General features: G+C 49.7%; 1 protein-coding gene across 2 annotated transcripts in view; it reads left to right on the plus strand.

Annotated features, from left to right (window-relative positions):
* The window catches only part of FBXO17 (F-box protein 17), a 34,234-nt gene that overhangs the window by 7,828 nt on the left and 2,688 nt on the right, over positions 1-23,718 (plus strand). For both annotated transcript variants that reach the window (XM_037991643.2, XM_007996736.3), the window contains exons 2-5: positions 16,751-17,116; positions 18,767-18,878; positions 21,205-21,300; positions 22,325-22,460. In XM_037991643.2, coding sequence (XP_037847571.2) covers positions 16,768-17,116; positions 18,767-18,878; positions 21,205-21,300; positions 22,325-22,460 — 693 coding nt within the window. In that variant the 5' untranslated portion in view covers positions 16,751-16,767. The remainder of the gene's footprint in view (positions 1-16,750; positions 17,117-18,766; positions 18,879-21,204; positions 21,301-22,324; positions 22,461-23,718) is intronic.

A 23,718-nucleotide genomic window follows, 5' to 3' on the forward strand; every position in this document is an offset into this window, starting at 1 on the left:
ATCAGCTGATAGACATTTGAAGTATTTCCAAATGTATAATGCTGCTATGAACATTAGCATACGAGAGTTTGCATGGAGGTAGGAGGTATGTTTTCATTTCTCTTGGGTAATCTAGTTGTAGAATTGCTGGGTCTGGTCTCATGTAAGTTTATGTTTAACTTTTTTTTTAATTTTATTTTTATTTATTTATTTTTTTTTTAGAGACAGGGTCTTATTCTGTCTCCCAAGCCAGAGTGTGGTGGCGCATTCGTAGCTCACTGCAGCCTGGAACTCCTGGACTCAGGCGATCCTCCTACCTTGACCTCCTAAAGTGCTGAGATTACAGACATGAGCCACTGCACCCAGCCATGTTCAACTTTTTCTTTTTTTTTTGGAGAGAGAGTCTTGCTCTGTTGCCCAGGTTAGAGTGCAGCGGTGCAGTCTTGGCTCACTGCAACCTCCACCTCCCGGGTTCAAGTGATTCTCCTGCCTCAGCCTCCCGAGTATCTGGGATTACAGGCGCCCACCACCATGCCCGGCTAATTTTTGTGTTTTTAGGAGAGACAGGATTTTACCATGTTGGACAGGCTGGTCTTGAACTCCTGACCTCAGGTGATCCACTTGCCTCAGCCTCTCAAAGTGCTGGGATTACAGGCGTAAGCCACTGTGCCCGCCTTTTGTCCATTTTTTAACTGGTTTATCTCATTGAATTTTATGAGTGCTTTATATACACAAGCGCTTTATCAGATCTATAATGTGCAAGTACAAAAGTTTTAACTTATGATAATGTCTAATTTATCCATTTTTTCTTTTATGAATCATAGTTTTTGGTGTTGGATCTAAAAAATCTCTGCTTAACGCAAGATCATGAGATTTTCTCCTGTTTTCTTCTCAAAGTTTTATAGTTTTAACTCTTAAATTTAGATGTATGATTAATTTTGAGTTGATTCTGGTATGAGGTAATGGTCTAAATTCATCTTTTTGCGTATAGATTTCCAGTTGTCCCAGCACCATTTTGTTGAAAAGAGTCCTTTTCCCAAGAAAACCCATAAGTAAATCCAATGTAAAGAGAATGCCCCTAGCCTCCAGGTCAAAAGGATTCCTTTTTTGTGAACTTTATCAAATAGCTGTAACACAGATACAGTTTTATGTTTTTCCTAGAGTTTCTCATAGCTTTAATTTTTCCCTTTTGAAAGAAGTGTTTTTCTGTTAGTAACTCATCCAATCCTTTTCTTTGAATTTCTTTTTCTTCTTGTAGACATTCTTCCTTTTATAGTATCCTGTTCTTACTCTGTTTAGAACATCTTTGCAAATCTAAGTGTTCCCAGGACTAGCTACATAATTTGCATGGCCGATTGCAAAATGAAAATGCAAGGCCACTTGTTCAGAAATAATTAGGAATGTTGAGGCCGGGCTCAGTGGCTGAGGCCTGTAATCCTAGCACTTTGGGAGGCTGAGACAGGAGAATCATTTGAGGCCAGGAGTTGGAGACCAACCTGAGCAACATAGTGAGACCCCGTCTCCACACACACATACATACAAAATTTTAATTTAAAAGAATGTTGGCCAGGTGTGGTGGCTCATACCTGTAATCCCAGCACTTTGGGAAGCTGAGGTGGGTGGATCACCTGAGGTCAGGAGTTCGAGACCAGCCTGACCAACATGGTGAAACACCGTCTCAACTAAAAATACAAAAATTAGCCAGACGTGGTAGTGTGCTCCTGTAGTCCCAGCTACTTGGAAGGCTGAGACAGGAGAATCGCTTGAACCCAGAAGTGGAAGTTGCAGTGAGCCAAGATCATGCCACTGCACTCCTGCCTGGGTGACAGAGTAAGACTCCATCTCAAAAAATAAATAAATAAATAAATAAATAAATAAATAAATAAATAAAAAGAATGTTGAGGCTGGGAGCCACAGTTCATGCCTGTAATTCCAGCACTTTGAGAGGCTGAGGCGGGCAGATTGCCTGAGGTCAGGAGTTCAAGACCAGCCTGGCCAACATGGTGAAATCCCGTCTCTACTAAAAATACAAAAATTGGCCAGGAACGGTGGCTCACGCCTATAAACCAAGCACTTTGGGAGGCCAAGGCAGGTGGATCACCTGAGGTCAGGAGTTTGAGACCAGCCTGGTCAACATGGCAAAACCTCATCTCTACTAAAAACACAAAAATTAGTCTGGCTTGGTGGTTCATGCCTATAATCCCAGCTACTCAGGAGACTGAGGCTGGAGAATCGCTTGAACCCAGGAGGTGGAGGTTGCAGTGAGCCGAGATCACACCATTGCACTCCAGCCTGGGCAACAGGAGCGAAACTCCATCTCAAAAAATATATAAATAAATAAAAATACAAATACAAAAATTAGCCAGGTGTGGTGGTGGGCGCCTGTAGTCCCAGCTACTCAGGAGGCTGAGGCAGGAGAATCACTTGAACGCGGGAGGCGGAGGGTGCAGTGAGCTGAGATTGTGCCACTGCACTCTAGCCTGGGAGACAGAGCAAGACTCTATCTCAAAAAAACAAAAAAAGAAAAAAAGAAAAGAAAAAGAATGTCAAGATGGCCACAGTGGAGCACTGAAAAGAGGGTGGGCCACATGTGAACCCACAGGTTGCACGCCCATGAAGCCAGCCCTGGCTGGCTTCCTCCATGTTCTTTTGGTCCTGTGAATTGTCTCTGTTTCCTCTGGGGTCAGTTCACTTTCCTTCTGCTTGTTTACTTTAATGTTTCTCTTTCAGGCTGCTAGTTCTTTTAAACATCTGACGGTCCTTGCTATCCCGTCACTTTTTCAAACAAGAGGCTGGATGACTGATTGTGGTTTTTTGTTTGCTTGTTTTTAAGTCAGTGGTATGAGATTTGGGGCTGTTATAAATACACTCGTTTCCCACTGGCCTCTTGGTCAAGTTGAATGGATGACTGTGAACTCTGTGTTCTGTAGGCAGCACTTGTTCATGTTAGCAGGGAGGAAAACAGTCTTTGTGCTCAGAGCTCACTCCCGGATGCCAGATGGGGAGGGCTTTACTCAGTAACACCAGCAGCTTCCCAGGGGCTGCATGCAATTTTTTCTTTTCTTTTCTTTTTTTCTTTGAAATGGGTTCTCACTCTGTCACCCAGGCTGGAGCACAGTGGTGTTATCATAGTTCACTACAGCCTCCACCTCCTGAGTTCAAGCAATCCTCCCACCTCAGCTTCCCGAGTAGCTGGGACTACAGGTGCTTGCAACCATGTCTGGTTAATTTTATATTTTGTAGAGATGGAGGTCTTGCTGTGTTGCCCAGGCTGGTCTGGAACTCCTGGCCTCAAGCAATCCCCCTGCCTCATTCTCCCAAAATGTTGGGATTACAGGCATGAGCCACCGTCCCCGACCAAAAGAGTTAAAAATTAATAATGGACAGGAGGCTGAGGCAGAAGAATCGCTTGAACCTGGGAGGCGGGGGTTGCAGTGAGCCGAGATCATGCCGCTGCACTTCAGCCTGGGTGACAGAGTGAGACTCCGTCTCAAACAAACAAACAAAAAAATTAATAAGGGAACTGGGTAGAGGAAAGTATCCTGAAGGAATGAAAAGGAAACCATTCTGTGTAAACTTTATAAGATTGATAGTACCAATACCAGGTGCTGGCAACTACAATGCATACAGAATTTTTGGGAATGCAGATGGTACAGTCATGCTGGAACTGCGGGCATTTTCTTGTAACGTTAAATATACACCTGCCATGTGATCCAAAAATTCTACTCCTAAGTATCTACTCAAGAGCAGTGAAAACGGCTGGGCGCAATGACTCATGCCTGTAATCCCAGCACTTTGGGAGGCCACGGCAGGCAGATCACTTAAGGTCAGGTGTTCAAGACCAGCCTGGCCAACATGGTGAAACCCCGTCTCCTACTGAAAATACAAAAACTAGCCAGGCGTGATGGCGCACACCTGTAATCCCAGCTACTTGGGAGGCTGAGGCAAGAGAATCGCTTGAACCCGGGAGGCAGAGGTTGCAGTGAGCCAAGATGGCGAGACTGCACTCCAGCCTCGCCTGGGCAACAGAGTGAGAGTCTGTCTCGGAAAAAAAATAATAATAAGGCTAGGCGTGGTGCCTCACGCTTGTAATCCTAGAACTTTGGGGGGCTGAGGTGGGCGGATTGCCTGAGCTCAGGAGTTTGAGACCAGCCTGGGCAACACGGTGAAACCCCATCTCTACTAAAATACAAAAAATTGGCCATGCATGGTGGCATGTGCCTGTAATCCCAGCTACTTGGGAGCCTGAGGCAGGAGAACTGGCTTGAACTCAGGAAGCGGATGTTGCAGTGAGCCGAGATTGCACCACTGCACTCCAGCCTGGGTGACAGAGCACGACTCTGTCTCCAAAAAAAAAAAAAAAAAAAAAAAAAAAAAAAGCAATGAAAACATATGTCCACACAAACACTTCAAACACTTGTACATGAATATTCATAGCAGCTTTATTCATAATACCCCTAAGCTGGAAACAACCCAAATGTCCATCATACTGAGTGGATAAACAGGTTGTGGATTATGCATTCAGTGGACCATTACTCAGCAACAAAAAGGAATAGACTACTGGTTGATACACAACAAGTGGATGGGCCAGGTGCGGTGGCTCATGCCTGTAATCCCAGCAATTTGGGAAACCAAGCTGGGAAGATTGCTGAGCCCAGGAGTTCAAAGCTAGCCTGGGCAACATAGCAAGACCCTGTCTCAAAATAAATTAAAAATTAGCCAGGCATGGTGGGGTGCACCTGTGGTCCCAGCTACTCTGGAGGCTGAGATGGGAGGATTGCTTGAGCCTGGGAGGTCATGGCAGCAGTGAGCTATGATGGCGCCACTGCCCTCTAGCCTGGGCAACAGAGTGAGACCCTGCCTCAAAAAAATACATAGATATACGAATGAATCACATTATGTTATGTTACATTATGTTAAAGGAGAGGACAAATAACCCTAAGCCATGCCTGCAACTCAAGGAATATTACAGGCGTGAGCCACTGCGCCTGGCCCAGATGCCTTCTTCACAAGGAGACACATACTGTGTGTATCAGAATCCAAACAGGAGACAAACCACACAGTAATTTGAACAGTGATTGTTTAATATACAGAATTGTTAACTATAATAGGGGATTAGAGTAAGAGGAACTGGTTACTAAGAAATAAAGAGAATACTAACAAATGTAGAAATAGACCGGGCACAGTGGCTCATACCTGTAATCCCAGCACTTTGGGAGGCCGAGGCGGATGGATCACGAGGTCAAGAGATCGAGACCATCCCGGCCAACATGGTGAAACCCCGTCTCTACTGAAAATACAAAAAAATTGGCTGGGCGTGGTGGTGGGCCCCTGTAGTTCCAGCTACTCAGGAGGCTGAGGCAGGAGAATCGCTTGAACCCAGGAGGCAGAGGTTGTGGTAAGCCGAGATCGTGCCACTGCAGTCTAGCCTGGGCGACAGAGAGAGACTCCATCTCAAAAAAAAAAAAAGAAAAAAGAAAGAAATAGCAGATACAAGGAGCAGCCACTCCTCCTAAGTCTAAGAGAGCCCCAGGCTGTGACCCCGACCTTGCTGGAGTAGGTTTGCCATGGCTCACCGAAGGACAAAGGCATCCCTGTGGTGCGGTACCAGTAGAATACGGCAGAAATCCATCCAGTAAGATGGTGGGGAAAGCAGCTGACAGGGAAGTGTCTCAGCTGAGGTGGGTGCTGCTGACTGCCATATTTCAGGAGCCATGTGCCAGAGAAACTTCCTGACACTAAAGAAACCGCACGCATGTAGGAGTCAGAGGCTGGAGAAGCGTGCTCGCTGAGGGAGTAACTGCGCTGCAAGAGCCAAGTCTGGAAACTGGAAGCCAAACCCTTTCCTCCTACGTCTCTCCAGCGCCCTCTACTGAAAAAAATTAGCATCATGTCAGTCAGCAAAGGAAGAAGATTTAAAGGGCCAAACTCCAATTTTTTAAATTTATTTTTTATTTTATTGTTTTTTTTTTTTTTTTCTTTTTTTTTGAGATGGAGTTTCCCTCTTGTCCAGGCTGGAGTGCAGGCGTGAGCCACTGTTCCCGGTGCTTTTTTTTTTTTCTTTTTAACAGCGTCCCTGGGTGAGTTAGAACCAAACTCCAGTTTTGCAGCTTAGAACAATGAGGTCATAGATGGATAGCCGACACACTATATGATTCCATTTACGTGAAATTATAGAAAATAAAAATTGAATTTATGGTAACAGAAAGCAGCCGGACGAGGTGCCTCACACCTGTAATCCCAGCAGGTTTGGGAGGCCAAGGCAGGCGGATCAATTGAGTTCAGGAGTTCAAGACCAGCCTGGCCAACATGGTGAAACCCTGTCTCTACTAAAAATACAGAAATTAGCCGGGCGTGGTAGTGCGTGCCTGTAATCCCAGCTACTCCGGAGGCTGAAGAAGAAAAATCTCTTGAACCTGGGAGGCGGAGGTTGCAGTGAGCCAAAATCGCACCACTGCACTCCAGCCTGGACGACAGAGCAATACTCTGTCTCAAAAAACAAAAAGCCAAAAACAAAAACCAAAAAAAACGAAAAAATAAATAAATAAAAACAGAATAGTCGTTGCCGTTGGGTGGGAGTGGGGAGGTTGGATGGGAAGGGATAAACCTTTTGGGGCAATAGAAATGTTCCATATCGGCTGGGGGCAGTGGCTCACACCTGTAATCCCAGCATTTTGGGAAGCCGAGTTGGGTGGATCACCTGAGGTCAGGAGTTCGAGACCAGCCTGGCCAACGTGGTGAAACCCTGTCTCTACAAAGCTTAACCAGGCGTGGTGATGCACACCTGTAATCCCAGCTACTCAGGAGGCTGAGGCAGGAGAATCCCTTGAACCTGGGAGGCAGAGGTTACAGTGAGCTGAGATCGTGCCACTGCACTGCAGCCTAGGCGACAGAGCAAGACTCTGTCTCAAAAAAAAAAAAGATATTTGGTTTCTTTCTGAAAGTAGCTGGACAGGCAAGGTGAAAATAGAAAGAAATGTCTAAGGAGCGCCAGCTATTCGGGTCTCCTCACTTCAGCTGCCAGACTAGGGTGGAAGGAGCCTCAGATGGCCCAGCCCCATCCATCTGATGGCAAAGGCACAAGTTCCCTAAGTGAGGACCACATAGCTGATCCCAGTCCCCAGAGCCATAAAAAAAAAGAAGAAGAATGGATTATTATAAATATACTCTGGCAAAAGTATACTCTGGACAAACCAAAAACAAACTGGTATCATGATTCACAGAGGTATTTTTTGTGCAGAATTTTCCAGTCAGTATAAAAAGGTCTCGGCCTCAAAAAAACTATACAATTTGAGAATCTGCTGAGGAAATACTTATAAGCTAACGCTTAATCATTTTCACAGATTCTTCTATTTTAAACTAGTCACATCTTTCGTTTGATGACTTTGAGCAAAGTTTTTGGACCTCTTTTTGTTCCTTTCCATGGACTACCATATCTGTTTTTCTTGTTTTCATCATTTTTTGCAAACGTTGAGGGTTTTGGGTATGTGTTCTGTTTTGGTGGTGGTGGTGGTGTTTTGTTTTTGTTTTTGGAGACAGTCTCACTCTGTCACCCAGGCTGGAATGCAGTAGTGCAATCATAGCTCACTGTACCCTCGAACTCCTGGCCACAAGTAATCCTCTCACCTCAGCCTCCCTAGTATCTGGGACTACAAGTGCACACCACCAGGTCCAGCTAATTTTTTAATGTTTATTTTTTGTAGAGATGGGGTTTCACTATGTTGCCCAGGCTGGTCTCGAACCCCTGGGTTCAAGCGATCCTCCCACCTCAGCCTCCCAAAGTGCTGGGATGACACACGTGAGCCATGGTACCCAGCCCATTTTTAGCAAACCTTTTATAGAAAGTGCACAAATTGCACAGCCTAATGAATCCCAGCACTTTGGGAGGCTGGGGGGGCGGATCACAAGGTCAGGAGTTCGAGACCAGCCTGGCCAACATAGTGAAATACCGTCTCTACTGAAAAAAATAATAATAATAATACAAAAATTAGCAAGGCACGGTGGCATGCACCTGTAATCCCAGCTACTCGGGAGGCTGAGGCAGGACAATTTATTGAATCCAGGAGGTAGAGATTGCAGTGGGCCGAGATTGGGCCACTGCACTCCAGCCTGGGCAACAAAGGAAGACTCCATCTCAAAAAAAAAGAAAAGAAAGAAAGAAAGACAGTCAAGCAGAGGCTGCATCCTCTTTTATGATCCAGCCTCAGAAATCCCTTAGCAGGACTGGCACAGTAGCTCATACCTATAATCCCAGCACTTTGGGAGGCCGAGGCGACAGGATCACTTGAGCCCAGGAGGAGACCAGCCTGGGCAACATAGGGAGACCCCTCATTTCTAGAAAAAAAAAAAATATATATATATAACAAACTTAGTTGGGCATGGTGGCATGTGTCTGCAATCCCATCTACTTAGGAGGCTGAGTTGGGAGGATCGCTTGAGCCCAGGAGTTTGAGGCTTCAGTGAGCCATAATCACGCCACTACACTCCAACCAGGTGACAGAGTGAGACTTTATCTCTTAAAGAGAGAGACAGAGAGAAAATGAAATCCACTTCTGCAGTGCTCTGAAAGTTGAGGCAGTTGCAAAGGCCCGCATGTGCCCAGGGGAGCAATGTGGACCCCACAGCTTCATGAGCAGTGGTGAACTTAAAGAGCATGTCAGATAGGAAATGTTATCATAGCCACTTTTGAAAAATACAGTCTGCTGGCCAGGCACGGTGGCTCAAGCCTGTAATCCCAGCACTTTGGGAGGCCGAGACGGGTGGATCACGAGGTCAGGAGATCGAGACCATCCTGGCTAACACGGTGAAACCCCGTCTCTACTAAAAAGTACAAAAAACTAGCCGGGCGAGGTGGTGGGCGCCTGTAGTCCCAGCTACTCGGGAGGCTGAGGCAGGAGAATGGCGTGAACCCGGGAGGCGGAGCTTGCAGCGAGCTGAGATCCGGCCACTGCACTCCAGCCTGGGCGACAGAGTGAGACTCCGTCTCAAAAAAAAAAAAGAAAAGAAAAGAAAAATACAGTCTGCCATAGCATCCTGGGTCTCTTTGGGTAGCTGAATACCAGTAGCATTCCCCGGTCACTATGATAGCCAGTAACCTTCCTCCAAATACACACTCTCCCAAAAACCCTGGAAGCAGGCAGTACCAGGCCCTACTTGTCCTATTATGACCCAGCCAGTAGTTGGCATTCAACCTTGCAGTGGGTACTTTTCAACCTTTCCCCCCCCAAAAAAAAATATATATATATCCTCCAGAAGCCCTTCTCAGGCTTATTCTCCAAAATAAACCTGTCTTTGACTGTTGAGCCACTTTTTGTGTTTCTTTCCTCTTTCATTTTTTTTTGTTTGTTTGTTTTTTTGGGTTTTTTTTGAGACAGTTTCACTCTTGTTGCCCAACCTAGAGTGCAGTGGCTTACCACAACCTCTGCCTGCTGGGTTCAGGCGATTCTCTCACCAGCCTCCCAAGTAGCTGGGACTATAGGAGCTTACCACCACACCTGAATAATTTTGTATTTTTAGTAGAGATGGGGCTTCACCATGATGGCCAGGCTGGTCTCGAATTCCTGACCTCAGGTGATCTGACCGCCTTGGTCTCCCAAAGTTCTAAGATTACAGGCATGAGTCATCCTGCCTAGCCACAAACCTTTTTTTTTTTTTTTTTTTGAGACAGGGTCTCACTCTATCACCTGGGCTGGAATATAGTGGCCCCTTCACGACTCACCACAGCCTCAACCTCCCAGGCTCAGTGATCCTTCCCCCTCAGCTCCCAAGTAGCTGGGACTACAGGTGCGTGACACTAAGCCTGACTAACTTTTCTGTATTTTTTTTTGTAGAGATGGAGTTTCGCCAGGTTGCCCAGGCTGGTCTTGGACTCCTGGGCTCAAGTGATACTCCCGCCTCAGCCTCCCAAAGTGCTGGGATTACAGGTGTGAGCCACCACACCAGGGCCCCATACAGGCATTTAATATGGTTCGCGTGGTATAGCTGAGGGCTCATTCAGTACGTTTCTTGAACATCTCTGCTCCTTGGTGAAGTCTGGCTGCCTTTGTTGGGCGAGGGGCCCACCCCCAGCCCCAGAGATCCTCCTTTTGCCAGTGGGAACACACTCCTAAGAAGAGTGGGAACCAAGAACTCCTCCTAAGAAGAACTCCAGGGAACTAAACTCTGGTGAGCATCACATCCATGCCAGGCTGGTAGACTTGTTTATAAACCTCAGGGAATTATTTATTTTTGAGACAGAGTCGCTCTGTCACCCAGGCTGAAGTGCAGTGAGTGGTGTGGTCTCAGCTTGCTGCAACCTCCGCCTCCTGGGTTCAAGCACCGGGCCTCAGTGAACTATTAATGCAACTCAGAACCACCTGGAGAAAAGCACAGCTTGGTCTTTGTAAAGTCTGTCTCCACAACTTCATTCTTTCTGCAGTAGGAATAAAGATGATGTCGGGGCTGGGCATGGTGGCTCACACCTGTGAACATTAATACTAATATTTTAGAAATTAATGTGAAATACTAAATTATGCTAGTTGCCATGATTATGACACATCATTTTTAAAAAGAGACAGCAACTATTTTATTTTATTTATGTATATATTTATTTATTCATTTTGAGGCAGAGTCTCGCTCCATCGCCCAGGCTGGAGTGCAGTGGTGCAATCTTGGCTCACTGCAACCTCTGCCTCCCGGGTTCAGTGATTCTGTTGCCTCAGCCTCCTGAGTAGCTGGGATTACAGGCTCCTGCCACCACGCCCGGCTAATTTTTGTATTTTTAGTAGAGATAGGTTTCGCCACGTTGGCCAGGCTGGTTTTGAACTCCTGACCTCAAGTGATCCACCTACCTCCGCCTCCCAAAATGTTGGGATTACAGGCATGAGCCACCGCGCCTGGCTGACACAACTATTTTAGCTGTGACATTTTGATTTAGTGGCATTTATTGGCCCTTATTAAGCCACTGTGCTGAGCATTTAAGCTGGATCAGCCCGTGAATTCCATCATCTTGTTTAATGGGCAAAACTCTCCTTTGAGGGTGCCCTTTTTAGGAAGCTTTAATGATCTAATGCTTGTTATCTGCATGTGCCCAATAAGTGCTGAATTCATGTCAACTGTTGTCATTTTTAAGCAAATTAAGGTTTTATTTAAAAAAAAAAAAGAAATAAGCCTGTGTCAGGAAAGTAGTCCATGAATGTAGCAAAAATTCCTGACATCATTTTTTTGAGATGGAGTCTCGGTCTGTCACCCAGGCTGGGGTGCAGAGGCGCGATCTCGGCTCACTGCAACCTCCACCTCCCGGGTTTAAGTGATTCTTCCGCATCAGCCTCCCGAGTAGCTGGGATTACAAGCACCCACCATACCCTGCTAATTTTTGTCTTTTTTGTAGAGATGGGGTTTCGCCATGTTGCCCGGGCTCCCGACCTCAATTGATTTGCTCGCCGAAGCCTCCCAAAGTGCTGGGATTACAGGTGTGAGCCACCACGCCTGGACTAATATTAAATTAATATCACTTTTATTTAGGAGCCTGCAGGGGCTTTTCCTAAGTGCTTTAAAATACTCATTTCATCCTCACTACAGCCCTATGATGGAGGCACTCTTAGCCCCATTTTCAGAAAGGGAAACTGAGGTATAAAGAGATTAAGTGACTTGCCATTGCTTATATAATTTATAGCAAGAAGTGGAGCTGGAGCCGGGCACAGTGGCTCACACCTATAATCCCAGCACTTTGGGAGGCCAAGGCAGCAGGATCCTTTGAGCCCAAGAGTTCAAAACCAGCCTCAGCAACATGGTGAAACCCTGTCTCTACTAACAACACAAAAATTAGCAAGGCCTGGTGGCATGCACCTGTAGTCCCAGCTAATCGGGAGACTGAGGCACAAGAATCACTTGAACCTCGGAGCCGGAGGTTGTAGTGAGCTGAGACTGTGCCACTGCACTCCAGTCTGGGTGACAGAGGGAGACTCTGTCTCAAAAAAATAAGAAAAAAAAAAGAAAAGGTTTTAGGAAGAATGGAAGCAGAAAATACTGGGTAGGTTGCTTTTTTGAGAAGTTTTGCCACAAAGAGAAACAAAGACGCTGGATGCGGTGACTCATGCCTCTAATCCCAGCAGTTTGGGAGGCTGAGGTGGGAGGATCACTTGAGCCTGGGAGGTCAAGTCTGCAGTGAGCCGTGATCACACCACTGCACTCCTACCTGAGTGAAGAAGCAAGTGCTGTCTCAAAAAATAAAAAACACATTCTCAGGCCAGGCGCAGTGGCTCACGCCTGTAATCCCAGCACCTTGGGAGGCTGAGTTGGGCGGATCACCTGAGGTCAGGAGTTTGAGAACCGCCTGTCCAACATGGTGACGTCTCTACTAAAAATATAAAAATTAGCCAGATGTGGTGGTGGGTGCCTGTAATCCCAGGAACTCGGGAGGCTGAGGCAGGAGAATTGCTTAAACCCGGAAGGTGGAGGTTGCAGTGAGCCGAGATCATGCCATTGCACTCCAGCCTGGGCAACAAGAGTGAAACTCTGTCTCAAAACAAAACAAAACAAAAAAACACATTCTCAGCCCGGCGTAGTGGCTCACACCTGTAATCCTAGCACTTTGGGAGGCTGAGGCGGGTGGATTACCTGAGGTCAGGAATTCGAGACCAGGCTGGCCACCATGGTGAAACCCCGTCTCTACTAAAAATACAAAAATTAGCCAGGCGTGGTGGCAGGCGCCTATAATCCCAGCTACTTGGGAGGCTAAGGCAGAAGAATCGCTTGAACCCAGGAGGTAAAGGTTGCAGTGAGCTGAGATCGCGCCACTGCACTCCAGCCTGGGTGACAGAGCGAGATTCCGTCTCAAAAAACTAAATAAATAAAAAAGAACACATTCTCTGCACACACCCTTGCCCCCTTTGGCTTCTTCCCGCGTGAGACCCCGGTTAAATCCAGCCTTCCTCTCCACCGTGCCTGCGCCCACACAGCTCAAGTGGGCTAAAAATACAACACAGCCCCCTGGCCAGGCTAACTTCAAGTCTGTGAACTGGACCCTCAGGCAGACTCCAATGCTGCCTGGCAGCCATATGACATTTCTCTGATCCCCTCCTTCCTCCTCTCTTCTAGACAACTAATTCACACCTTTTCCCTTCTCCCCTAATCCTTTCCAACACCTCCTCCCCCCCCGCTTCACTCTCCCTTGGCTTCTTATTTTGCAGAGAAAATGCAAGAGATGAAAAGTGAACTTCCACAGCCGCCCCTGCCTCTACCACCTACCTGCACCCATGCCCACACCCGTTTTCCTGCTATGACTGTCCCATCACCTGCTCCCACCTTCCCACCCACTTCCAGCCACAGTCCCTGGTTCTCACCTCTCTCTGCTGCTCATTCAGTTTCCCCCAATGCACTGGATCTCCTGTCAGCCCACACAGCACCCTGTCTCCCATCTCAAAACAAACCCTCTCTCTTTTTTTTTTTTTTGCTTGTTTGTTTTTGTTTTTGGTTTTGTTTTGTTTTGTTTTGAGACAGGGTCTCACTCTGCTACCCAGGCTGGAGTGCAATGGTACGATCTCAGCTCACTGCAACCTCTACCTCCTGGGTTCAAGCAGTTCTCCTGCCTCAGCCTCCTGAGTAGCTGGGATTACAGGTGCCTGCCACCACACCCAGCTAATGTTTGTATTTTTAGTAGAGATGGGGTTTCACCATGTTAGCCAGGCTGGTCTCAAACTCCTGACCTCAAGTGATCTGCCCACCTTGGACTCCCAAAGTACTGGGATTACAGGTGTGAGCCACCTCGCCCAGCCCAAACCCTCTCTTGACCTCACCTCCCCTTCTAGCAACAGCCCCACTTTTTTTGCTATTCTTTTCATTTTATTTTATTTAGAGACAGGGTCTCACTTTGTTGCCCAGGCTGGAGTACAGCAGCACAATCATAGCTCACTGCAGCCTCCAACTCCTGGGCTCAAGTGATTGTCCCACCTTAACCTCTGGACTGTAGCTGGGACTACAGGTGTGCACCACCACACCTGGCTAATTTTTTTTATTTTTTGTGCAGATGGAGTCTCGCTGTGTTGCCCAGGCTGATCTCAAACTCCTGGCCTCAAGCAGTCCTCCCACCTTGCCCTCCCAAAGTGCTGGGATTACAGGCATGAGCCAGCATGCCAGAGCAAGAATGTTTTTAATGATTAACCATGGAATTTAAGCTGGCTAGGGAAGAAATGAGGGCATGGGAGGTGAGGGGGAGTGAAAAATGAAAGGGACAAAGGATGGGAGATCACAGTGGGTTGGAAGGATCGTGCGAGTTGGGCACTGGAGGGAATGAGGTGGAAAGAGAAAGTGATGGGTGGAGAGTGAGTGTGTGAAATTGAGGTTCTGAAGAGGCTGCTGTTATTGAACAAGGCTTGGGTGTGACCATGAGAGGGAGAGGTTGGGGAAGGATAAAGCCACTAGAGGGAGGTCAGGGAACAGAAAGGTTGGGGCTGCAGAAGAACTATCTATCTGGTTATGGAAATCACTGAGAATGATGCTAAGAGCAGCGGGAGCGGCCGTGAGCCCAGAGCTAAAATTACGGAGAAGACAGGAGTCATGATCTGGGTCAGCAGATGACGCACGAGGCAGGGTAGTGATGAGATTCGTCGCTGGGAGTTTTGGGGAGGGTGGAGGGAGAATGGTCAGGCAGCAGCTCCCAGGAGCACAGAGACCTCCCCACTTGGAAGGCCCACAAAGAACTGGGTTCCAGTTAGAGCAAGAAGGTAGTAGGAATGTTCAGAGTAGTAACTGAGGCAAGAAGAGATTTTGCTGAAGATGGGTCATGGGTTCTAAAGGTTACAGTAGTTGGAACACATTGAGGTATGGGGTGGAAATGGTTTCTTCCACAGTGGGTTTCCTTGTGGGTCTGTAACCCAACCCAGGTTTGGCGGCTTGACACTTGAAAGCCAAACTCAGGCCAGGCATGCTGGCTCATGCCTGAAATCCCAGCATTTTGGGAGGCTGAGACAAGTGGATCACTTGAGGTCAGGGGTTCGAGACCAGCCGGCCAACATGGTGAAACCCCATCTCTATACAGAAATTACTGGCTTGGTGTGGTAGCACACACCTGTAATTCCAGCTACTTGGGAGGCTGAGGCAGGAGAATCACTTGAACCGGGAGGCGGAGGTCGCAGTAAGCCGAGATTGTGCCACTGCACTCCAGCCTGGGCAATAGAGTAAGACTCAGTTTTAGAAAAGAAAGCCGGCCGGGCGTGGTGCCTCACGCCTGTAATCCCAGCACTTTGGGAGGCCAAGGCAGGCGATCACAAGATCAGGAGATCGAGACCACGGTGAAACCCTGTCTCCGCTAAAAATACAAAAAATTAGCTGGGCGCGGTGGTGGGCACCTGTAGTCCCAGCTACTCAGGAGGCTGAGGCAGGAGAATGGCGTGAACCCGGGAGGCGGAGCTTGCAGTGAGCCGAGATCGTGCCACACTGCATTCCAGCCTGGGCGACAGAGCAAGACTCTGTCTCAAAAAAAAAGAAAAGAAAAGAAAGCCAAGCTCAGGCTGGGCGCGGTGGCTCACGCCTACAATCCCAGCACTTTGGGAGGCCGAGGTGGGTGGATCACCTGAGGTCCAGAGTTTGAGACCAGCCTGGCCAACATGGTGAAACTCTGTCTCTCCTAAAGATACAAAAATTAGCCAGGTGTGGTAGCGCATTCCTGTAGTCTCAGCTACTCGGGAGGCTGAGGCAGGAGAACCACTTGAACCTGGGAGACAGAGGTTGCAGTGAGCCGAGACGGGCCACTGCACTCCAGCCTGGGTGACAGAGTGAGACTCTGCCTCAAAAAAAAAAAACCCAAACTCAAGAGAGACGACAGCTGGTGGGAGGAAAAGCAAGTTTATTTGGAGAGCCAGCAAACCGAGAACACAGTGGACTATCATCCTAAAGTACCATCTTAAATCAGGACAATTTTTTTTTTTTTTTAAGGGCAGAGGGAAGAGAAGAGCATTGTGATTAAGAGGTGACCAACAGGCCAGGCGCAGTGGCTCATACCAATCCCAGCACTTTGGGAGGCTGAGGCAGGAGGATCACTTGAGCCCAGGAGTTCAAGACCAGCCAGGGCAATGCAGTGAGACCCCATTTCTACAAAAATATATATAAAATAAAAAACTAGCTGGGCATAGTGGCGTGCACCTATAGGCCCAGCTACTTGGGAGGCTGAGGCAGGAGGATCACTTGAGCCCAGGAGGTACAGGCTGTAGTCCTGGTTTCTAGCTCCATAAAAAAGTAAAAATAATAAAATAAGGAAGTGACAACTGCAGACATCTGGGTGCCAGTTAGGGTCCGAGGAGGTTGGTGACTTCTTTGTCCTTGGTTGGGTCACAGTGCTCCTATAAATCTTTGACAAAATATAGTTGTTTACATACTTCTTTAATCCCAGAGTTAGTTTTAAAAACTACATGATTGCTGTTTTTGCATATTATCTCAGCGCTCTAAAATTATCCTAGCCTATGTGCAGGAATGGGTAAAGTCCCCTTAAACAAAAATGGGGTTAGTTATGTTAGTTATTTTGCCGTTTCACTTGTCATATATGTGAAGCGCTTAGCCTGACACAAGTGAACGCCAGACGGAAGCCGTGATCAGCTGTCCTGACGGGGGTCAGAGTCTTTTGCCCAAGGGGGAAAGATGAGGAGAGGCCCAGAATCAGAGAGGGGAATGGGTCCCTGGTTGCCCATGGACCTAATGGGGTTTCTCGAGCTGCAGGGGCCTTGCGCCCTGGGAGGCAAAGTAGGGAGGGGGTAGCCTGGCTGCGCTGACCCGCCTACCGACCCCTCTCTACCTGCAGGACTCCGGCTGCTAGAGATGGGCGCCCGGCTCTCGCGGCGACGGCTGCCGGCGGACCCGTCCCTGGCCCTGGACGCGCTGCCCCCGGAGCTGCTGGTGCAGGTTCTGAGCCACGTGCCTCCAAGCGCCTTGGTCACGCGATGCCGCCCAGTGTGCCGCGCCTGGCGCGACATAGTGGACGGGCCCACCGTGTGGCTGCTGCAGCTGGCCCGCGACCGCAGCGCCGAGGGCCGCGCACTCTATGCAGTGGCCCAACGCTGCCTGCCCAGCAACGAAGACAAGGAAGAGTTCCCGCTGTGTGCCCTGGCGCGCTACTGTCTGCGCGCGCCCCTCCGCCGCAACCTCATCTTCAACTCCTGCGGAGAGCGTGGGTGCAGGGAGTGGTGCCCAGGAAGCTGGGGGTGGGGGCCGGGGTGAGCGAGACAGGGGCGGACCCGGGACAGAGTCTGAGACAGATGTAGCCAATGGGCGAGACCGCTGGAGGAGCCAGGGGGCGGGGCTGAGGGTCGCAGTGCCTGGACTGTAGGTCCGGTGGGCGGGGCTGAAGACCGTGGAGCCAGGAATCGGGACGAGTGGACTGGGCAAGGGAGGAAGACCCTGGCTGGGCCAGGGGAGAAAACAAGCAGTTTGATATGCAGAGGGGGTGCAGAACAGGGCAGAGGCCGAATGGCAACGCTTTGGGAGGCCAAGGCAGGAGGATCGCTTAAGCCTAGGAGTTCGAGGCTGCAGTGAGCTATGATCGTGCCATTGCACTACAGCCTGGGTGACAGAGAGAAACCTTGTCTTCAAAAAACAAAAAAACAAAAAAAAGGGTGGGGCGCAGTAGCTCACGCCTGTAATCCCAGCATTTTGGGAGGTGATGGTGGGAGGATGGCTTGAGGCCAGGAGCTCGAGACCAGCCTGAACAACAAAGTGAGACTGTCTCTGAAAATTTTGAAAATTAGGCCGGGCGCGGTGGCTCATGCCGTAATCCCAGCACTTTGGGAGGCTGAGGCGGGTGGATCACCTGAGGTCAGGAGTTCGAGACCAGCCTGGCCAACATGGTGAAACCCCGCCTGTACTAAATATACAAAAATTTGCCAGGCGCGGTGACAGGCATCTGTAATCCCAGCTACTGAGGAGGCTGAGGCAGGAGAATTGCTTGAACCCTGGAGGCAGAGGTTGCAGTGAGCTGAGATCGCGCCACTGCACTCCAGCCTGGGGGACAAGAGGGAGACTTCGTCTCAAAAAAAAAAAAAGGTTAAAAAAATTTTTTAAATTAGGCCAGGCGCAGTGCCTCATGCCTGTAATCCCAGCACTTTGGGAGGCCAAGGCCAGCGGATCACCTGAGGTCAGGAGTTCGAGACCAGCCTGACCAACATGGCGAAACCCCATCTCTACTAAAATACAAAATTAACCAGGTGTGGTGATGCACACCTGTAATCCCAGCTACCTGGGAGGCTGAGGCAGGAGAATCACTTGAACCTGGGAGGCAGAGGTTACAGTGAGCTGAGATCATGCCATTGCACTCCAGTCTGGGCAGCAAGATCAAAACTCCGTCTCAAAAAAAAAATTAAAAAATTAAATTAGCCAGGTGTGGTGGCATGCACCCGTGGTCCTAGCTACTCTGGAGGCTGATATGGGAGGATCGCTTGAGCTCAGGAGTTAGAGGCTGTAGTGAGCCATGATGGAGCCACTGCACTCCAGCCTGGGCGATAGAGTGAGATCCTGTCTCTCTCTCTCTCTCTCTCTCACACACACACACACACACACACACACAGTGAAGAGCACGACTGAAGGAGAAAGAGCAAGTAAGAGTGACTGAAGTGAAGCTGAGTGGATGGGCAAGGCTGAGAGTCGCAGTTCTGGGGTAGGACCAGGAATACAGGATAATGGGAGGAGGAGTCGGTAGGAGAAACCAGGGAGGACTGGAGCACAAGAGGGACAGGCTGGTGGACAGCACAAGCTGGGTGGTTGCTGGGTCTCTGCTGGGCAGGCTGGCAGGTAAATCACATGTTCAACTCTTGTTTTCCCACAGAGGGCTTCAGAGGCTGGGAGGTGGAGCACGGCGGGAACGGCTGGGCCATAGAAAAGAACCTAACACCGGTACCCGGAGCGCCTTCACAGACCTGCTTCGTGACCTCTTTCGAGTGAGTGGCCCAAGTGAGAGGCCCCGATCCCTGGGGCAAGGGCCCCAGAGAGAGAAAGGGACCCTACCCCCCACACTGTTCTCATCGCCACCTTCACCCTCTCCTTCCCCCATTTATTCATTGATTCATTCCATCAATCAACAAATTCTTGTTGAGGGTACTGTTTTATATGCCAGAGATACAAGGAAAAATCAGGAAGGTTAGCAACCACAGGCAGTAATGCTCTGTGCATCATCGCCTGCAGTTTGTGAGACAACAGCAAGACCAGTTTGATCTAAAGACAGGGTTTTGGGCCGGGCACGGTGGCTCTCGCCTGTAATCCCAGCACTTTGGGAGGCCGAGGCGGGCAGATCACTTGAGATCAGGAGTGCAAGACCAGCCTGGCCAACAGGAGGACCCGTCTCTACTAAAAAGACAAAATTAGCTGGACGTGGTGGCACGCACCTGTAGTCCCAGCTACTGGGGAGGCTGAGGCGGGAGAATCGCTTGAACCCAGGAGGCAAATGTTGCAGTGAGCCGAGATCACACCACTGCCCTCCAGCCTGGGCAACAGAGTGAGACTCTGTCTCAAAAAAAAAAAAAAAAAAAGAGCGGACATGGCAGATTAGCATCCAAGATGGAGTCACTCTTGCCTCCACAAGGGGTTACTCTGTACTAGACACTTTACATATAATTCTGGCAACAACCCTGTGACATAGGTACTATTATTGCCCCCACTTTACAGTAGGAAAGTGAAGGCCGAGCATGGTGGCTCATGCCTGTAATCCCAGCACTTTGGGAGGCCAAGAAGATCTCTTGAGCCCAGGAGTTCGAGGTTGCAGTGAGCTAGGATCATGGCACTGCACTCCAGCCTGGCGACAGAATAAGACCTTGACTCAAAAGAAAAAAAAGAGAGAAATAATCTGTTCTCCATGGAATGATGATGCCATCTCTACGGTTTATGAAGTTTCTGTGCATACCTAGGTCTATCCCTGGCACTCTGATATTTTTTGTTTTCATTTTTTGAGACAGAGTCTCATTTTGTTGCCCAGGCTAGAGTGCACTAGTGCAATCTCGACTCACTGCAGCCTCTGCCTCCTGGGTTTCAGTGATTCTCCTTCCTCAGCCTCCCGAGTAGCTGGGACTACAGGGGTGCGTCACCATGCCTGGCTAATTTTTTTTTTTTTTTTTTGAGACGGAGGAGTCTCGCTCAGTCGCCCAGGCTGGAGTGCAGTGGCGCGATCTCGGCTCATTGCAAGCTCCGCCTCCCAGGTTCACACCATTCTCCTGCCTCAGCCTCCCAAGTAGCTGGGACTACAGGCGCCCGCCACCATGCCCAGCTAATTTTTTGCATTTTTAGTAGAGACAGGGTTTCACCGTGTTAGCCAGAATGGTCTCAATCTCCTGACCTCATGATCCACCTGCCTCGGCCTCCCAAAGTGCTGGGATTACAGGCGTGAGCCACCGCACCCAGCCTAATTTTTGTATTTTTTGTAGAGAAGAGGTTTCACCATATTGGCCAGGCTGGTCTTGAACTCCTGACCTCCGGTGATCCACCTGCCTTGTACTCTCAAAAGTGCTGGGATTACAGGCCTAAGCCACTGTGCTCGGCCAGTTCCTGGCACTCTGTTCTATTCCGTTGGTCAACTTACCTATCCTTCCACCAATACTGCACAATGTATGTGATTATGGCACATTCTAATTTGAGGTGAAGGACTGTTTACAAAGTTGTTGGCAGGAGTCCCTGAGCTAGTAACAGTTAAGGAAGGAACATTACCACCCCTAGATTACTAGAGGGGAGGGGAGGAAACAGTTACTGAAAAATGAGAAGAGAGTGCTATGGAGCTGTGCTTTTTCCTTGGGGGACAAGGCAGTCCCTTGAGAAGGACCCAAGAGGATATATACCCTGATTTTAGTCACCTCCTTCACTTCCATCCCCTGCTGGAGCATCCCATTGGCTGATCCAACAGGAAGCAATAGGTGACAGAGACCAGGCCATCCAGCTTTAGACCCGGGGCCCTCGCACTTTAGGAGGCCCACCACAGAGCTCCCCGCTCACATGTCTAGTATGTGGCCTTCATTTGTACTCATGTCTTGTCCCACATAGATGAAGGTCAGGCTTTCATAGAGGTCCGCTGCCTGGAGCCCGCAGCAGGGTGGAAAATGGCGAAGGGAATCCAAGAGGCCAAGGAGAGATGTATAGCCCATCATAGATCTTCAGGTCTGCTAGAGCAAACCCTGAGGGCTGCTTTAGAGAGGGTTATCAAGGGAGGCTTCTTGGAGGAGGTGGTTTCTGACTGCGCCTTGAATGCCAGGACTGTTTGCCCTGCCCATCTCTCCTTCCCAGATGGTGCTCCAAGAGGCAGCTTGTGGACCTGGTGATGGAAGGTGTGTGGCAGGAGCTACTGGACAGCGCCCAGATTGAGATCTGTGTGGCTGACTGGTGAGTGAGGAGCAGCAGGCTTGGCAGCGGTTCTGCAGCAGGGGCTCATTTCCCGCCCCGTCCACCCCATGGGTAGCGGCTGTCACTGTGCACCCTTTGTGATGACACTGAGAGGTGAAGTGATGCAGAGCCGGGGAGGATAGAGCTTTGGAGAAGCCAGAGGCCCCGCTCTGTACTCCTGCCCACCCTCATCTCAGCAGGCTGGGGTGGTCCACAGGGGGCCACTGACTGGCTTGATACCCCTCTGAAACGAGACACCTCCCCCGACCCCCTTGTGGATGCCTCTGAAGGGGTGGGAGCACGGTGCCCTGTGAGCTGAGGCTCAGGGAGCATAGCTGGGACAGGACTGGCTTCAGAGCCTGCAGGCTTAGGATGAATGCCTTCTTCCCAAAACATCCAGGTTCTGCCCAAAGCATTCCAGCTCCTCCTTCAGGCTGTGGCTCCTCCATAGAAAATCTGGTCTCTTCCCTGGGGCTCTGGCTCCTCCCTGAAGTCATCAGGCACCTGCCCTGCATTGTGGTTCTTCCCCAGAGCATCCTTTCCCGTCCCCCAACTACCCACCCAAAAGCCTCCAGAATCAACCCCAGGACACCCAGACTCCTCCCCCAGGACCACACAGGCTCCTCCCTAGGCTCTAGCTCCACCCCAGGACCACTCAGTCTCCTCCCGCAGGACTACCCAGGCTCCTCCCCTGCTCTGGCTCCATCTAGGACCACTCAGGCCCCTCCCCCAGGCTCAGCCTCCTCCTCTAGGTTCTGGCTTCACCCCAGGACCACCCAGACCCCTCCCCCAGGCTCTGGCTCCACCCTCAGATCACCCCAGCTCTTCCCCCAGGTTCTGGCTCTACCCCAGAACCACCAAGGCTCCTCCCCTAGAGGTTCCCAGGCCAGGACGTCTCCAAATGTGGTCCAGATGTGCAGAACCCTCATCAAGATGTGGGAAGGCCCAGCCCTCAGCCTCCCACCCTGAAACCCAGAATGCTGGCTGGGTGACGGGGACACAGAGGCTGACTGCTGCCTGGCAGGTGGGGTGCTCGAGAGAACTGCGGCTGCGTCTACCAGCTCCGGGTCCGCCTTCTGGACGTGTATGAAAAGGAAGTGGTCAAGTTCTCAGCCTCACCTGACCCGGTCCTTCAGTGGACTGAGAGGGGCTGCCGACAGGTGGGTCCAGACTACCTTCCAGCTCCCCCCGACCCCCTAGAGGCACACACACCCAGCCTCTCGTCCGCGTGGTTTCTCTTCTGTCACCGCTGGATATCTATAATAACAGCTAAGAAGTATTGAACCCTTCTTACATCCCAAGCCCTGTGTCAAGAGGCTTACATATTGATTCATTAGCACAACAGCTTAATGTTCAACAAACACTGAGTGAGCACCTACTGTGTGCTGGGCACCACTCCAGGTGCTGGAAATGCAGCGGTGAAGCAAAATCCTATCTCCATTCTAGAGTTTAGGAAACAGAGGCACAGGGAGCTTATGTGACTGGCCCAGTGCAGAGCTGGACTCAAGCCCAGTCTGGCCCCAAGACTATGCTGTCTTGATCCTCACACCTCAGTTGCCAAAGTAAATGTTTCGGCTGGGCACGGTGGCTCATACCTGTAATCCCACCACTTTGGGAGGCCAACATGGGAGGACAGCTTGAGGGCAGGAGTTTGAGGCCAGCCTGGGCCATAGAGCGAGACCCCCATCTCTACAAAGAAATTAAAAGTTAGACCGGCATGGTGACTTGGGCTTGTAGTCTCAGCTACTCAGGAAGCTGAGGTGGGAGGATGGTTGGAGCCCAGTTGGTCGAGGCTGCAGTGAGCTATGATCTTGCCACTGCACTCCAGCCAGGGCAACAGACAGAGACCCTAACTAAAAATAATCATCATCATAATGATGAGTCAGATCCCACGTCTCCCTGCTTGTACTGCTCCTGTGGCTGCATCTCATAGTAAAAGCCAGAGTTATGCAGTCACGGAAAAGAAATGAAGCACCAATTCACGCTGCAACGTGGATACACTTTGAAAACACGATGCTGAAAGAGGCCAGACGTGAAATGACAAATACCGTATGATTCCACATATATGAAATGTACACTAAGAAGACTGGTGACTGCCAGGGGTTGGGGGAGGGAGGACTTAGAAGTGACAGCTCACAGATGCAGAGTTTCTTCCTGGGGTGACGGGAATGCTCTAGAATTAGGTAGTGGTGATGGCCACGTAACATCGCGAATCAGCTAAAAACCACTGAATTGTACACTTTAAAAAGTGAATTTGGGGCCAGGTATGGTGGCTCATGCCTGTAATCCCAGCACTTTGGGAGGCCAAGGCGGGTGGGTCACTTGAGGCCAGGAGTTCAAGACCAGCCTGGCCCACGTGGTGAAACCTTGTCTGTACTAGAAATACACAAATTAGCCAGGCATACTGGTGAGCGCCTG

The sequence above is a fragment of the Chlorocebus sabaeus genome, chromosome 6 (genome assembly GCF_047675955.1).
Source record: "Chlorocebus sabaeus isolate Y175 chromosome 6, mChlSab1.0.hap1, whole genome shotgun sequence".
Lineage (NCBI taxonomy): Eukaryota > Metazoa > Chordata > Mammalia > Primates > Cercopithecidae > Chlorocebus > Chlorocebus sabaeus.